Source organism: Talpa europaea, assembly GCF_964194135.1.
Source record: "Talpa europaea genome assembly, chromosome: 3".
Lineage (NCBI taxonomy): Eukaryota > Metazoa > Chordata > Mammalia > Eulipotyphla > Talpidae > Talpa > Talpa europaea.
The window spans coordinates 150,141,777-150,156,782 of NC_140069.1; the positions used below are offsets into that span (position 1 = coordinate 150,141,777).

Below are 15,006 nucleotides of genomic sequence, written 5' to 3' on the forward strand. Positions count from 1 at the left end.
CGCGGGGCTGGGTGTGGGGCTCGGCCGGGGTCAGTCTGCAGAGTGTCATTTGCTTCAGGTTTGAATCCAAGAGAAGCTTCTAGGTGACGACGCGGGCGAGTGCGTGAAGCCGGGAGTAACCAAGGGGCCCGGGGCGGGCACGGGCAGGACATCCCGCTCTGCGTCAGCACCTGCAGGGCCCACGCGTCTGCCCGCAGGTGGGTGAGCTTTGCAGGAAGCCCTGTGCGATGTCCACACTGGAACAACCCTTCAGGAGACTTCTGAGGCTCGGGAACAGAGCGTGGTTTTCTCCTATTGAGATAATAAGCATATTAGGCCATTATTTTGAATAAAACGTTTATCGTCTATTCAAGGCTTAGAGCATTTATAACGCTAAATAAATGTTAAGAGACAGCAGGATATTTTGAAAGAAAAGTTACATTTAGCACAGACAAAAATAAAACAATTGTTTATCCCCCATAACTGCATTTAAATGGGCAGCAGCAGGGAATTCTTGGAAATCCGTGACGGTCCACCAGGCTGTCAGCCCCGAGCAGCGTGTTGATGGCTCTTTCTGTTGTTTGAGTATTAGTTCCCAGCAAGCTCCTCCTCCGCAGAGCCCCCCTGGACTCCCGCAGATGCGGCCTGTAACTCTGCTCCTTTCAGCCTCTCCGGAAAGCAGACCGGGGAAGCCCCGGCTTGGGGGCTCTGGCTTGGGAGCTGCAGGGCGCCTGGGGCGCAGGCCCCACCCCTGCCCCGTGCTCCTCCAGGTCACCCCCAGTTCTGAGGACCTAGGGCCCCTGGAGGCCAGGGAGGGGCGCAGCACAGAGCCGGGTCCAGGGGCCATCCCACCCTGTGGCTGCCTCTGAATAATTAATCACGACTAATTCCATGTGCACTGATGGCAGTGACCGGGCGCGCAGGCTGGGGCCGCCCGAGGAGTCCGGCTGACCGGCCGCTCCGCCCGCCCCCAGCACAGGCACGTGACGCAGACGCCCTCACACACTGGGCGGCGTGGCCGTCGCCCTCTGTCCAGGCAGGGACACCGGGACAGCTGGGACGCCTGGCCGAGGGCTAAGGGCCAGAGCGGCGTTTGTCCGGCAGGGATCTGTGGCCCTGAGGCAGCCACATCCTGTGCCAGGCCCGCAGGTGGGGCCCTGGCCCCGGCGCCCCCGAATGGTGTTCATGGTGGGGGACAGTCCCGTGCCTCCTCCCAAGCCAGGGTCACCGCTGACGGTAGAGCCAAACAGCAGCACAGCTGAGCACCAGTGCCGGGCTTCCCTACAGCCCCCCAACCCCCCAGCCCCCCAGGGTCTCCCCACGCCCCTCATCCCCCAACCTGCCCGGGCCTCCCCTGCCGCCCACCTGGGGCTCCCCGTGGCCCCCTCCAATCCCCCAGCCTGACCTGGCCTCCCTGCGGACCCCTAGCCCACTGGGGCCTCCCCGTGCCCGCCCCCCACCCCCAGCCTGCTGGGACCTGCAGGCGCCCCTCCACCCACCCCAATCCGCAGGGGCTACCTGCGCTCCAGCCTGGGCGCTGAGGCCTTGCGGTGCCAGCACTCTGGGGCCAGCGCTCGGGGGCCAGCACTGCTCTCTAGGCAGTGGCCACAGGGACCCCTGGGGACCAGACCTGAACGATAGCCCTGGGGTCCCACAAGGGCCAGAATTGGCACGTCAGGGAGAGAACCTGGCGGTTACTGGGGCTGGGAGAGGCAGCAACCAGCTCACTGCTTGACATCAGAGCTCCTGGGGGGCGGCTGGGAATGGCCGTGGACGGGGTGCTGTCCCGCACGGTGAATGTTCCCGCAGCCGCTGGATTACGGGCTTAACACTGCGGGGTTGTAGGAAACGCCAAGATGTATTTTTTCTGTTTTTCAAGCAACAATGCGCCATGACTCTCCCGACACCCCCGTAGCTGCCCAGGCCAGTGTGATGATTCCAGGAGCGTAGACGCCCCGGCCTCAGCCCACCCGTCGTCACGGTCTGTGCAGAGCAGGGTGGCCGCTGCCAGTTACGAGACTCATGGCAGCTGCTTGGATTTTCCCAGAGAAAACGTGTGGGGCAGGACGCCGGGGCGCTTGGTTCCCGTTCAGACGACCCTGACCGCTGGCGGTCCCCAGGCTCCCGGGGCTCAGGACACGGGCGGCGTCTGCGCAAGGATGTGGCCTGACTTTGCGGGAATCCCCTGGCAGGGGGCTGGCGGGGACGGGGCTGCTGCATGTACCCTGCGTCCTCCGCCTCTGCCCGGCTTTCCTGGCGTACTGAGGACGCCTCCGAGAACGCCGCGCCGGTTCCTCAGCCGTTTGAAAGCGCCGTGTGGCGGTGCGCGTGCACCGGCCGTAGTGCGCGCCGACCATGGGCAAGGATGGACTCGCTCTTCCAAGGCCGTGGAACCGGGAAGACGCCGCTTGGCAGGGCGAGGAGGAGGCTTCCCGCGACGAGACGGTGCGCGCAGTGGAGGGGCGAGGCGGGTGGGGCGGTCCTGGTCCGGCCGGAGCCTTCAGCTGCCACCCCCGTGCCCACAGTGCAGGTGCCAGAGTTCATTGAGGTTGCCGCGGCCACATTTATTCAAAGGAAATAGAGGGGGTCTTGCTCACCCGGGGGTTCGCTCGCCCCCCACCCCCACAGGCCGCGCTCAGGCTGCTCTTTCACCCACTCTCACCGCTGGGATCGGGCACCTCACTCCGCGCTTGGGGCGCTCCAGAGACAGCCGGCGTCGCGGCCTCGGCTCATTCCAGCAGCCGAGACCTTTCTAAAGGGCAGCCGGCTCGCGGCCTTTGAGAGCGTAAATGCTTCCAGCGGCTGCCGGCGCGGCTGTGCCCCCTGGGTGAGATCTTCGCCATCTGCACCCGGCTCCTTGCTGCCCAGACGCCAAGTTGTGTGATCTCACGGAAGCTTCCAGAGCGTGGCTGCCGCCCGTGTGCCCGGTGCCCTGCTGTCTTCCCCGCAGCCCCCCTGGTGTCTGTTGCTCCCCCTTCGCGTCTCACCTGACAGGGGCCTCAGGGCTGGGCCTCTGCGAGCGTGTTCCCGTATCTGAACAGGGCCTGTCATGTAGTAGGTGCTCAATAAACGGGACTTAAGTGCGAGGCCACAAGAATTTAGGGGCTAATTGGGGATCTAATAATCTCACTTTTGACTGGGGTCAGATTTCTCGGCAGGCTGGACCTTGGGAATCTGAACTGCGGTCACTCCCCTCTGCTCCCCCCAAGAATCCTGAGTGACTCCCACCTGACCCCCCCAGAGGAGAGGTTCGCAGAGGTGGGGGCTCGCGAGGGGCTGCCTGAGCAATGGTGTTGCTGGCCCTGTGCCCGCCTGCCCCTTCCACCAGCAGGACGTGGGCAAAGGGACCTCTGAGTTTGCATAAATTCCAGAATAAGCAGCTGGTTGAGTTTGGTTCTTGTAACTGCATAAAAAAGAAAACTCCACGCAAGTCAGTTCTGAAGAAAACCAGTTATTTAGGCTCCCCACCCCCGAAGTGAACCTGGACAGCTGGGCCCCCAGCCCCCGCCCAGGCCCCTGCCCAGCGACTCCTGCCGGTGTCCCCAGCTGCGGCCTTGCCCTCTGCTCCGCCCCACCAGCCCCACGCTGGCCACCCCACACGCACGCTCTGCCGCCCCACTGCCCGGCGTCCAGCCGCAGGGCCTGCCTGTGACAGCCACCCCCACCTCCTGCCCTCCAGGCGCCGTCTGACCACGATCCACAACTAGCTGCTAGCAGCTTTTGCTTTTTCTGAATCCTCATCCCAGAGTCAGACTGTCCTGCCCCTCCACTGCATTTGAGAGAGGAGCCTGTCCCGGGTCAGGCCCGGGCCCTGCCCCAGCCAGCCCACGCCCCACACGCTTGTCTCATCCAGCAGGATGAGACAAGGAGAGAGAACTTGGCAGGGGGCTCCCGTCCGGCATGGACCTCATGGTAGACGTTCAGGGGTTTTCAGAGCATAACCCCCCTAGAGAGGAGGCCTGTCCAGCCTGCACATGCAGGGGCAGTGAAGCCGCCTTCAGCCGGACGTGTGGAGCTTAAAGTTTTGGGGGACATTGTACAGAGGACGTGTTCTCTGACGTGGCTGTGAAACTTCCCCGAACAACGGCCTGTGCAGGGGCAGGGAGGAGAGCAGGGTGGCTGGGAGCGCAGAGCCAGGGGCCAGGGAGGTGTCTCCTCAGACACCGTGAGGACAGTGGGGGTTACCTGCATGCCCCACACGCCTGTGTCCCCAACAAGCAGAGGGCTTGTGGGCAGCCGGCACCAACCCGGCCGTGCGACAGCCAAGGTTCCAGCCGGCCCACCAGAGCCACCCATGCCCGTCACCCACAGCCTCCAAGGTCATGCTCGCCGCATGGGCACAGGGAGGCCGCAGGTCCAGTGTGACTGTCAGCTACTGCGCCAGGCGCCTGCTCTCTGGGGCTGGGAGGTCTGGAGCAAGTGTCTCCAGTGCCCACTCTCAGGGGTGGCAGTGACCAGCCCGGCCCTGTCTCAGACCTCAGGGCGTCCTGCCCCAGGGCCCAGCCCAGCCCATGATGAGCAGCCTTCAGAGAGGGTCTGCTCGGACCCCACAGCCCTGCTGCAGCGGTGATGGAGGCCGCCGCCTACTCAGCGGCAGAGGAGACAGGAGATGCCAGTGACAGCAGTGCGCGCCGGAGAGCAGTGCTCCGCGCAGACGCTCGTCCTCCCGCGGGGGCGGCGGGTCAAGCGATGAGCGGGGTCTTCCTCCTTTGCTTTCCCTTCCAGCGGGGGTCGGGGGAGGCTATTTCGACATTGGGAGACTTTCCCTGTTGAACTCGTGACCAGCTGCAGCGCGACGGGGTCGCTCCAGCCTGGGACCAGCAGACTTGTGCGCGAAGCACCTCGGCCTCGCCACCGCAGTCATCTCTGCCGTGGGGTGCAGCAGCCCCGTCCCGCAGCCTGGGCGTGAAGGGCCGCCGTGTGCTAATAAAGCTTTATTAACAAAACAGGAAGTGAGCTGTGCTGGCCCGGGGCCCTGATTTAGACGCCCACCCACTGGTGACATCTGGAATCCACACGAATCTAGCCGGTCTGACTGACAGCTGAGCTGCTGCCTCCTCCCCGCGCTGCCGACGGCCATGTGGGTGTTCTGAACAGAACGGGAGGAGTGCCAGGGACACCAGCCAGGAGAGGCTGACTGAGCTCAGCTTGGCCACACATGTGAGAAGACCCCATGTACCCCAACTTACGCAGGAGAGCTCTCGGCTCCCCTTCCTGCATCCAGACCTAAGGGCAGACACCCCAGCTGGCACCCTGCGGGGAAGCTGAGGGGACAGGTGCTCCCTAAGACAAGCCTCGCCCACCTGCACCTGCCAAGCATCCCGGGGCCTGCAGGCCACTCGTGGGGCCGGCCTCAGGCATCTGAGGTTTCCGTACAGCTGGGAAGCTCCTCGGTGCGCATGGGAGTGAACGATGCGGCAACCACCCAGGCCCAGCTGCCAACCTGTGGGCTGTGAGAGCCGCCTTGGCCAGTCAGCCCGGGCAGTGCTTGCTGGAGGGGCTGCGGCCACCCCAAAAGTGCTTGGCTGTGCCACAGAGCGGCTTCTCTCCTGCCCATTGGGGAAGACTCATGCTCCAGGGGGCGGGTCCTCCAGACACTGATGGGGGGCTCGCCAGGGCCGCCCGAGCAGGCCTGGTAGCTGCCTGCTGCTGAGCAGAAGCCGGGGCAGTCCCAGCCTCCCCTTACCTGGGGCACACAGCAAGGGCCTCCCCGCACGTGCCCCACCCGAACTCACTGACACGGGGACATGTGTCCTTGCCGCGTGCATTCGATGTGTGTGTGTGCACGTGCAGGTGTGTACAGGTGTGTGCTTGTGCATGTATGCATGTGCTGGTGTGTCTGTGCCTTACTTTACATTGTGTGTGCACGTGCGTGTATGCTTGTGTGTGTGTGTGTGTGCATGTGCAGCAAGGCTTGATCGTGCAGAACTAGATGCACCACCGAGGCAAGATTAAGAGTTCCTGGACCCAGTGGTGTCCTCGTGTGTAAGCGGCTGTTGTGGTGTCGTGGCTGACATGTGCTCCCCAGATGCATGGTTGATGTCCCGACCCCCGAACTGATTGCCTCTGAAGGTGGGTCTTTAAAGAGGTGCTGTGGGTGGCCCCAGTCCTGAAGGTGTCCTCACAGGAGGAGCTGAGGACACAGCCACACACAGAGGAGGATGGATCAGAACACGGGGCAGGGCAGCGCGGGAGCACACTGGTGTCCAGGCGCGCCAGGAGCTGGCGTCCTCCCCTGGGCCACCACCCGCCCTGGATTCTCCCCTGAGCTGTCGTCGTGAAACCAGGATGAGGCGCTGGAGGAGCGGGCCCGTCCCTCTCTGGAGGCAAGAACACCGAGCTGGAGCTGCCCCCGCCTCCAGCTTCTCGGTGCGCCGTCCAGGGTGGCTGCCTGGCCGCCCGCCTCCCCAGGGGCCTGCACGGAGTCCTCGGAGGCCAAGGATCACGCTTCCGGAGCACCGCCGCTGTCTCTCCTGTCCCACACGCCATGAGGCTCCTGGACGCTGTGCTCACGTCCTGATGTAGGCTCCCGCCACGAGCACCTCAGGGTCCTCCACGTGGCCACAAAGCCAGGACTCGTCCTTTTCACAGCTGAGTAGTATTCCGCGGGCACGTCTGTGGCAGCACCACGTCCGGGCTTGCCCGGAGCCCCTGGGCTGGTTCCGAGGGTTGGCCACAGGAATCAGGCTGCTGCGCACGCAGGGCAGTCAGTGTCCGTGTTCCCGTGGCCTTGGGATAAATGCTTGGCAGTGGCGTGGCTGGGTCTGTGCTGGTTCCATTTTTAGGCCTTTAAGGGCTGTTTCCACAGGCCGCGCCAACTTACATTTCCGGCTGACCCCTCGTCCCCGCTCACGGCGCGTGTGGCGGCTGTCCTGGGCGCTGGCTGTCTCCCCTTGCACGCTGTCCTCCGGGCTCACCCTTCTTGGCAGGGAATCCTGCACGTCCCCTCTGAGAACTCTCAAAGGCAAGCGTGAGAAAGGCTGGCCACTGGGGCCTGGTGCCAGAAGTCCCGGCGAAGGTTCTGGGCAGCAGGATCTGGCCTGGCCGCTGACAAGCCATTCTCAGACCCTGAACAGTGAGAGAGAGAGGCGTGGGGGCTGGGGTGGCGCAGGCAGGCACCCAGGTGGCGGGTCATCCGCGCCCGGTGGAGGGCCTGGTGCAACTGTGCGGACTTGCTGAGCTCTGCTCACACCCGTGTCCATTTCAGATGTAACACCACCTCTAAGGCCTTTACTGGAGAGTCAAGCAGAAGTGCCCAAGGGTTCCTGACCCTCATTCACAGCTGAGCACCCCAGTGCCATTAGCAGGGTTCAGAGCGGGCCCTGGAGACAGTGGGTGGGCAGCGCCGCTCCCTCCAGGCTCGGCCTCCCCTGCAGTGGCTGCCAGCCCCAAGGACAGTGTCTCAGCCCCGGGGACTCACCGCCGATCCTTTCAGAGACGTGAACACACAGTGTGTAAGGTCTGGCCGCCTTAGAGGTGTAACATGTAAGAGTTCTCCCCAGGAGGGAGCCCCCCGAGGTGCTCAGGAGACAGGGTGGGTGGCACCTCAAGTGTCCTGTCACCAGGCAGCGTGGAGGGGACAGTGGCCACCCCAAATCCAAGCCCTCCGCCTGTCTCAGCTCCCGGCCCACATGGTGGGCAGCTCCTGTGCAGGGCTGGGTCCCTGTGGAGCCCCGGGGGCTGGCCGGCCACCCCCTTCAGATCCACACTGTCCTGGACAGTGGACATGGGACCACGGGCGCCAGAGACAGACCCAGACACCCCCTGCAGGGAAGCCTGAACAAGGGCGAGTGGAACCCACAGCTGACACTTGCTGGGCGCCCAGGGCGGGCCTGGCCTCTTCCCCCGCCTGGCCACTCGGGGTCCAAGCCAAAGAAGCGCTTGGGCCGGAACTAAGCCCAGGCTGCGTCCCGGTGCCCAGCGGCCCGGCTGTGCTCACGCGTCAGCTCTCGGGAAGGCACTGCCTGGACCTGGCTGGTGACTGGGGTGGGGGTTGGGGAGGAGAGTCTCCTCTCGAGCCCCTTTGGCGCGACAACCGTCTGTTTGGCCTCCTCTCTGCAGGGCGTCGGGCCTGCCGAGGGCCGGGGCAGGGCCGTGGTCCCCGGAGGGTGTTTGGGGCCCGCGGGCAGGGCCGGTCTGTGGCCTGAAGCCCGCGGGCAGCTGCAGTCGGGCTGGCGGGGGAGCCGCGGGGCGCGGGGCCGGCGGGGCGCACCCCTCGCGCAGCTGCCGTGTCCCTGGAGGGCGGCCAGCGCCTCCCCGCGCACCCCGGCCCGGGCGCTGTCCAGGCCGCCAGGCTGGCCGCTCTCGCTCTCGCTCTCCCTCCCCCGCGGGCGCGCAAGGGCGTGGGGCGGGAGCGGCGGCCTCGGGCGGCCCGGCCGGGCCGGGAAGGTCACCCCGCTGACCTCGGTCCTCTCCGCGCCCGGCACCCTGAGGTCCTGGTTTCGCAGGGCGCGGGGCCGAGCCCGGCGGTGACGCCCCTAAGTTCCCTGCGCTGCGGGAAACCCAGGCCAGGGCCAGCCACGGAGCCTCCCCGCAGACCCCCGCGCCCCGGCTCGCAGCCCCCCGCGGCCACGGGGCCTCGGCCGCGGCGGGAACAAAGAGCCCAGCCCCGCGGGCCCCCGGCGCCCCCGCCCTTCTCGGGGCGACCCCCGCGCGGCTGCGGGCGGCGGGCGAGGGTGCGCGGCCGGGGCGCAGGGGCCCCCCCAGGCTGCGGCCGCGCCCCGCCCCGCGCCCCGCCCCGCGTCGCCGGCACCCCCGGCCCCCCCCGCCCCTCGCCGAGGCCCGCCCCCCCCGCCCCTCGGGCCGGCCGAGCATGCGCCGTGCGGGGGGCGCGGGCCGGCGGTTGCTAGGAGTCGGGCTGCTTCTGTGGCGATCGCGGGCGGCGGCGCATTGGAGCAGCCCCGCAGCTGCCGCTCCGCGCGCGCCCCGCGCCAGGGAGGCTCGGCCGGCCCCCCGGCCCCCCAGCCCGGCCCCCGAGGCCGCGGCGGAGCATGGACTAGGCGCCCGGGGCCCCCACCGCACCCCGGGCCGCGCCGGCGCGATGACCACCGCCAAGGAGCCCAGCGCCGCGGGGAAGCCCGGGCCGCAGCAGGGGCAGGTAGGGCCGCAGCGCCGCGTGCACGGCTGAGTGTGCGCCGCGTGCACGGCGGAGTGTGCGCCCCTGTGCACGGCTGAGTGTGCGCCGCGTGCACGGCGGAGTGTGCGCCCCTGTGCATGCCTGAGTGTGCGCCGCGTGCACGGCGGAGTGTGCGCCCCTGTGCACGGCGGAGTGTGCGCCCCTGTGCAGGCTGAGTGTGCGCCCCTGTGCAGGCTGAGTGTGCGCCGCGTGCACGGCTGAGTGTGCGCCGCGTGCGTGCCCGTGGGGAGAAGCTGTGGGGCTGGTGCCGGCAGGCCCAGGGAGCGGGAGGCGAGCGGGGCTGTGCGGGGCTGTGCGGGGCTGTGCGGGGCTCTGCCGGTCGCGCGGATCCATCCCTGCCAGGCGGGCAGGGCAGCCCCCCCAGCGCCTGCCAGGTGCTCGCCGAGCGGGGCCCTGGGACAAAGGGCTGCCTGGCCAGTGCAGGTGTCCAAGTACTTTGTGCATTTCTGGAGGGGCGCGATGGAGCGGTGGGTCCCCCCCCACTAGCTTATCGCGACCCTGCAGGGCTTCCCTGCCCCTGACACAAGTGCAAAGGGAAGGTCTGAGCCGGTTTGTCTTTCAAGAGCCTCTCCTGGGCCCTGGCGCCGGCTCCTCCCTTCCCCAACCTGGAGGGACGAGCGTCCGCTAGTCCTCCCGGGCACACGCCTGCAGGGAGGAAGGCTGCAGGGGCAGCAGGGGGGCCAGGTGGGCCCCCAGCTGGGAGGTCTAGGTCCCGGGGTGGCAGGCCCGCGTGGGCCCCATGGCCAGGCCCGGCTGCACCGGCGCTGGAGACGCTGCAGCCCCCCGAGCTGGAGGGCTCTTACCTGGACTCTCCGCCTGCTCGCCCAGGCGGGTGGTTAAACGAGACCCGGGGCGCCCGAGGCTCTCCGCTCAGGCATGGACAGCGTGAGCTGGCGGTCCTCCTCCTTTGCTGCGGGGGCGCCTTGAGCGCTCCCCGCCAGCTGGGGGTGGAGAAGGGGCCCCCTAGAGTTCTGGAAGGCAGGGCGCTTCTCCGGGAGCCTGTGTGATGGACCCCACCGCCACCTGTTCAGGGGCCGTGGGGAGAACTTTGGGTTCGGTGGACCCAGCGCCACATCTTTAGACATTTCCTCAAAGCCCACTTTCAGACGAACGCAGAGACCCCCCCCTCAGCAGCGCGGCCAGCAGCGGCACAGCTGAGGTGCATCGGTGTGATTTTGTTTCCCTCTGGGCTGTGGTCTGGCCCCGTGGGCACGCTGTGCGTGGGGGCCCGGGAAAGGTTAACGCAGGTGTGGCGTGGACACAGGGAGAGGGTTCTGATGGGCAGGACAGTCCCCAGGTGCATGTCCTCTAAGGAGATAAGCACCCACCCTCCCCCCGCCCCCCCAGCATCCTAGGAACTGAGCCGAGGGCTCCCGGGCCCGCGGGGACTGCTGACCCTGGGCAGAGATGGTGGTCACGGTGAGGACACACTGGCGTTCCCAGGTCAGACCCACGGTGGGTGCAGCGGCCCTGTCCTGTGTGTGCGAGGGGGCCTGCGGGGCCTGTGCAGGGTCACTCCTACTCTGCTGGTTTCCTCCGCCCGCCAGGAGCGTGGGCATAGGTAGCAAGGGTGTGGGTTAGAAGGGTGTCTAAGCTGGTTGGATTGTGCAGCCTTTGATCACGAGACTTCCCTCCATCACAGCCCTGAAAACCATGGGTCTGTGACGGCAGGGGCAGGTGGACATGCAGAGGGCTGGGGTGGGGGGCAGATGGACTTGCAGAGGGCTGGGGGCGCAGATGAACATTCAGAGGGCTGTGGGGGCAGGTGGACAATCAGGAGGGCTGAGGGGAGCAGGCGGACATTCAGAGGGCTGGGGGAAGGTGGACATGCAGAGGGCTGAGGGGGTAGGTGGACATGCAGAGGGCTGGGGGGTAGGTGGACATGCAGAGGGCTGAGGGGGTAGGTGGACATGCAGAGGGCTGGGGGACAGGTGGACTTGCAGAGGGCTGAGGGGGCAGGTGGACTTGCAGAGGGCTGAGGGGGCAGGTGGACTTGCAGAGGGCTGGGGGGTAGGTGGACATGCAGAGGGCTGAGGGGGCAGGTGGACATGCAGAGGCCTGGGGGGGCAGGTGGACATGCAGAGGGCTGGGGGGCAGGTGGACATGCAGAGGGCTGGGGGCAGGTGGACATGCAGAGGGCTGGGGGGCAGGTGGACATGCAGAGGGCTGGGGGGCAGGTGGACATGCAGAGGGCTGAGGGGGTAGGTAGACATGCAGAGTGCTGGGGGGCAGGTGGACATGCAGAGGGCTGAGGGGGCAGGTGGACATGCAGAGGGCTGAGGGGGCAGGTGGACTTGCAGAGGGCTGAGGGGGCAGGTGGACTTGCAGAGGGCTGAGGGGGCAGGTGGACATGCAGAGGGCTGGGGGGCAGGTGGACATGCAGAGGGCTGGGGGGCAGGTGGACATGCAGAGGGCTGAGGGGGTAGGTAGACATGCAGAGTGCTGGGGGGCAGGTGGACATGCAGAGGGCTGAGGGGGCAGGTGGACATGCAGAGGGCTGAGGGGGCAGGTGGACTTGCAGAGGGCTGAGGGGGCAGGTGGACATGCACAGGGCTGGGGGGCAGGTGGACATGCAGAGGGCTGGGGGGGCAGGTGGACATGCAGAGGGCTGGGGGGGCAGGTGGACATGCAGAGGGCTGGGGGTAGGTGGACTTGCAGAGGCAGACGCCATGTGTAGTGCCGCTGGGAGGCCCCTTTCCTCCCTCTTGGAGGGGCAGCTGCTTGACCCCGAAGATGGGCAGCACCCCCCCTGGACAGTGGCGCCCAGAGGCACAGTGGCCAGGCTGGGGCAGGCGCTGGGCCAAGGACAGGGTCTCATGTTGAAAATACAGGTGACGAACGGCTGAAACAGGCCGACCCCACGCTCCACCCCGCAGAGCCTCTTCTCCCTGCCTCGCGCCCATTTTAACAGACGCCAACTGTTTCTTCTGGGCGCGTCCGCGGCCCTCGCTGTGCCCCGAGTTGCTCAGGAGGCTGTGGGCACGGCCCCCGGGCTGCCGGGGCCTTCGGGGCAGATCAGGACGGGGACTAGTGTCTCTTGCAGGGGGAGAAAGAGACGCTGGTTTGCGGTTTGGTTTGCTTTGCGGCTGGTGGTCACTTCATCGTGCTGACTCCGTGGCCGCCTCAGCCGCCCCGGGCGTGTGTGCAGCTGCGCCTCCAGCAGGCCTGGCCCTCGGGGGTTCGCCTGGGTCGCGCTGACGTGGCCCATCCTAGTCCACGCGCCACCACGGTCTGGCGGCCGCGCTCGGTTCCGGGGCAGGAGCAGAGGCCGCTGCGTTTCCTCCCGGCTCCAGCCCGCGGGGCCGGCGTGCGGTGGCGCTTGGAAGCCCCTTCTGCAGGCAGAGGCCCCTGCATGAATGCGAACCCCTCAGGACAAGGGCCGAGCCCGAGTGGTGTAACGACGGGGGCTGCTGATGATTTTTTCCAGTGTGTTCGCTACGCTATGGCGGCCGAGGACTGGGAGGAAAGCGTCTGCTGAGCTGTGGTACGACCGCGTGGCCCGGAGAGGGAGGTGAGGCTGCGGGAGCCGCCGCTCCTCCCCGGAGGCCCTGACATGTATTCCCGGGAAGACCAGCAGCGGAGCTGTTTGGAAGCTCAGCCGCGGGCGAGAGCTCGGCCGGCCCAGGGCGGGAGTGGGAGGGGCCGGCCCCACCGGGGAAGCCCCTCCTCAGAGACCCCGCTGCGAGGTTTCCCCGCTAAGATAAACAGAAGCCCGGGCTGTTCTGGAATCTGCTGTCCTGCTTCCCATGAAGCCGCAGCTGCTGGAACCCAGAGAGGAAACCCGTCCTCCCTGCCCGGGACTGAGCGTCGAGCAGGCTGACTTGGTCGTGGCACACTCTGTGTGTGTGCCAGTGAGTGTGCGTGTGCACGCGTGTGCGTGTCACAAGACCCCCTAGGGCTGGAAAGACCCCCCCCCCACCCCGCGTGGCCGCACTTCCCCGCAGGGGACTTGACTTACCTGTAGGGTCTGGAAGCCGCCCTCCCGCTGTTTCCCGTGGGCTGACGCATCCTGGTGCCGGCCTGGAGGTGGCGCCTGCCCGTGGGGCTCCTGAGACCGGGACCCCGAGGAACGGCACCCCCGGGCACAGGGGCTCTCTCCTGAGGCCCCGCCAGCTCCTCTGCCCCAGGCCCCGCCGTCCAGGCCTGCTCCCCTGTGCACGGTCACATGCCGGGACCTCGTTGGCCGGCGGGTTAAGTCACAGACGAATCTGCAACCCCAGCGCGGGGGACAGGCTCCCCGAGGTGGACGGCGCGTCCTGGGCAGCACACTCTGTAAGGCGCCGCCGAGGCCCGGCCCGGAGCAACAGCCCGCGGCTCCGCAGAGGACCCGGCACCGCCTCCTGCAGCGAACCCGGCACGGGAAGGGAAGGCGTGGCCGCCGTGAGGGGGTTTTCCGGCAGCTGGCTGAGGGGTGGTGTGCGGTGGGTGGCGCTGGGTGCTGTCTTCTGGGAAGATGAGGACCCAGAGGTGGCAGTGAAGGCAGAAGAGCAAACCTCCTTCCTGCATCCTGCGGCGGGGGGCCCTCTGCTTCCTGACGGGCGCGGGGGGTCGTGGCCCGGCTGGCGGCCTCGGCTGCCCACCCGTGACCCGAGACACCGCAGCAGGCGGGCGCTCGGGGCAACTGGGGGAGGGGCAGGAGGGCGGGCTCCGAAGAGCCTGGGTCTGGACGCGTGAGCTTCAGGGCAGCGAGGGAGATCTTTGCCACCGAAGTGGGTTGACGTGAGGGATTTGACGACAGAAGCAGGGAGTCATGGGGGGGGTGCGGGAGGAGAGCTCTGGGGGGGCGAGGGGGGCGCCCAGGGCCATCCCTGAGTGGGCAGTGACCGGGAGGCTGGCCTGGTGGGAGATCGGGCAGGCACGCGTGGGCTGGAGGGGGCCCAGCCAGGAGCCTTGGGGAGCGTGGGGGCGACTGACCGAGTTCTCAGAGGGCGCAGTTGTGTCTCAGCAGCGAGGACAGGGCTGCAGGGAGCCCAGCAGCCGGCGTGGAGCGTGGCTCTTGGGGCCTGGGGGTACCCAGGATCCAAGTCCCGTGCTGTATTAAAAGACCCCCCTGAGCAGGGGCTGCCAGACCCCAGGTGGGCTGTAAGCGCAGCCCATGGTCAAAGCCAACGAAAGCCGCCGGCCCTTCCTTCGGGAAAGACTTCTCGGTGCATTCGTTCTACTGTGTGACACCGACTCGCCATTGAACCCAGCCGGGTTACACCAGCAGCCGAGCCAAGACCTTCAAAGGCCCGGCAGAGAGCACCTGGGAGGCGGGCGGGGCGGGCGGGGCGGGCGGGTCCTCCCTCCCCCTTCCCGGGTCACCCAGCGCCAGGTGCCCCTGGAGACCTCGGGCCCTGACCTCGCTGGGGCGGCGGCCCCGTGGGGGACTGAGGCGTGGTCCTCCGCAGGTCTGTGCTGGGCAGAAGCTGACCTGTTTCGGTGCAGACCGCGTCCTCCCTTTCTCGGAGAAAGAGGGCAGAGGAGCTTGTTGGATTCTAAAAATTGAAGAAAAGAATATAACTCGAGGAAGAGGCCAACCTCCAGGAGCGTGTAGAGATCAGTGGCCGTTTGAAGTCCCTGCTTTAAAGAGATCAGACGGGTGGGGTGTGTCCGCGGCCGGCTGCCTGGAGAGCCGGCGTGCGCAAGCTCGGGTCTGCTGCGGCGCGGCCTGAGAGCAGCTAGGCATGTCAGTTGGGGCCAATTCATGCCCACGTCCTGGCAGACCTGCACCTGCCGCCCGACCTGTCAGAGCTGCCCAGGCCCCGCTCCAGTTTCCAGGAAACACATCTAGTGCTGCCCACGGAATTGCCGGGAGCCTGTCCTGCGGCCCGGCAGGCGTCAGAGCCCGGGCAGGCTGGACGCGGCCTACACGGCAGGCCTGATGTCACAGAAGAGGAGAGAGGCCCCGA

At 67.2% G+C, this 15,006-nt stretch overlaps 1 protein-coding gene across 4 annotated transcripts in view; it reads left to right on the forward strand.

Moving 5' to 3' along the window:
* The window catches only part of DPP6 (dipeptidyl peptidase like 6), a gene marked incomplete at both ends in the record, with an annotated part of 400,205 nt that overhangs the window by 196,293 nt on the left and 188,906 nt on the right, over positions 1–15,006 (forward strand). The window contains one exon of one of the 4 annotated variants that reach the window (XM_084230873.1): positions 9,020–9,076. The exons of the other annotated variants lie outside the window; for them this stretch is intronic. Within the exon in view, the coding sequence (XP_084086999.1) occupies positions 9,020–9,076 (57 nt within the window). Of the gene's footprint in view, positions 1–9,019; positions 9,077–15,006 lie in introns of those variants that run through there. 4 annotated transcript variants of the gene reach the window in all.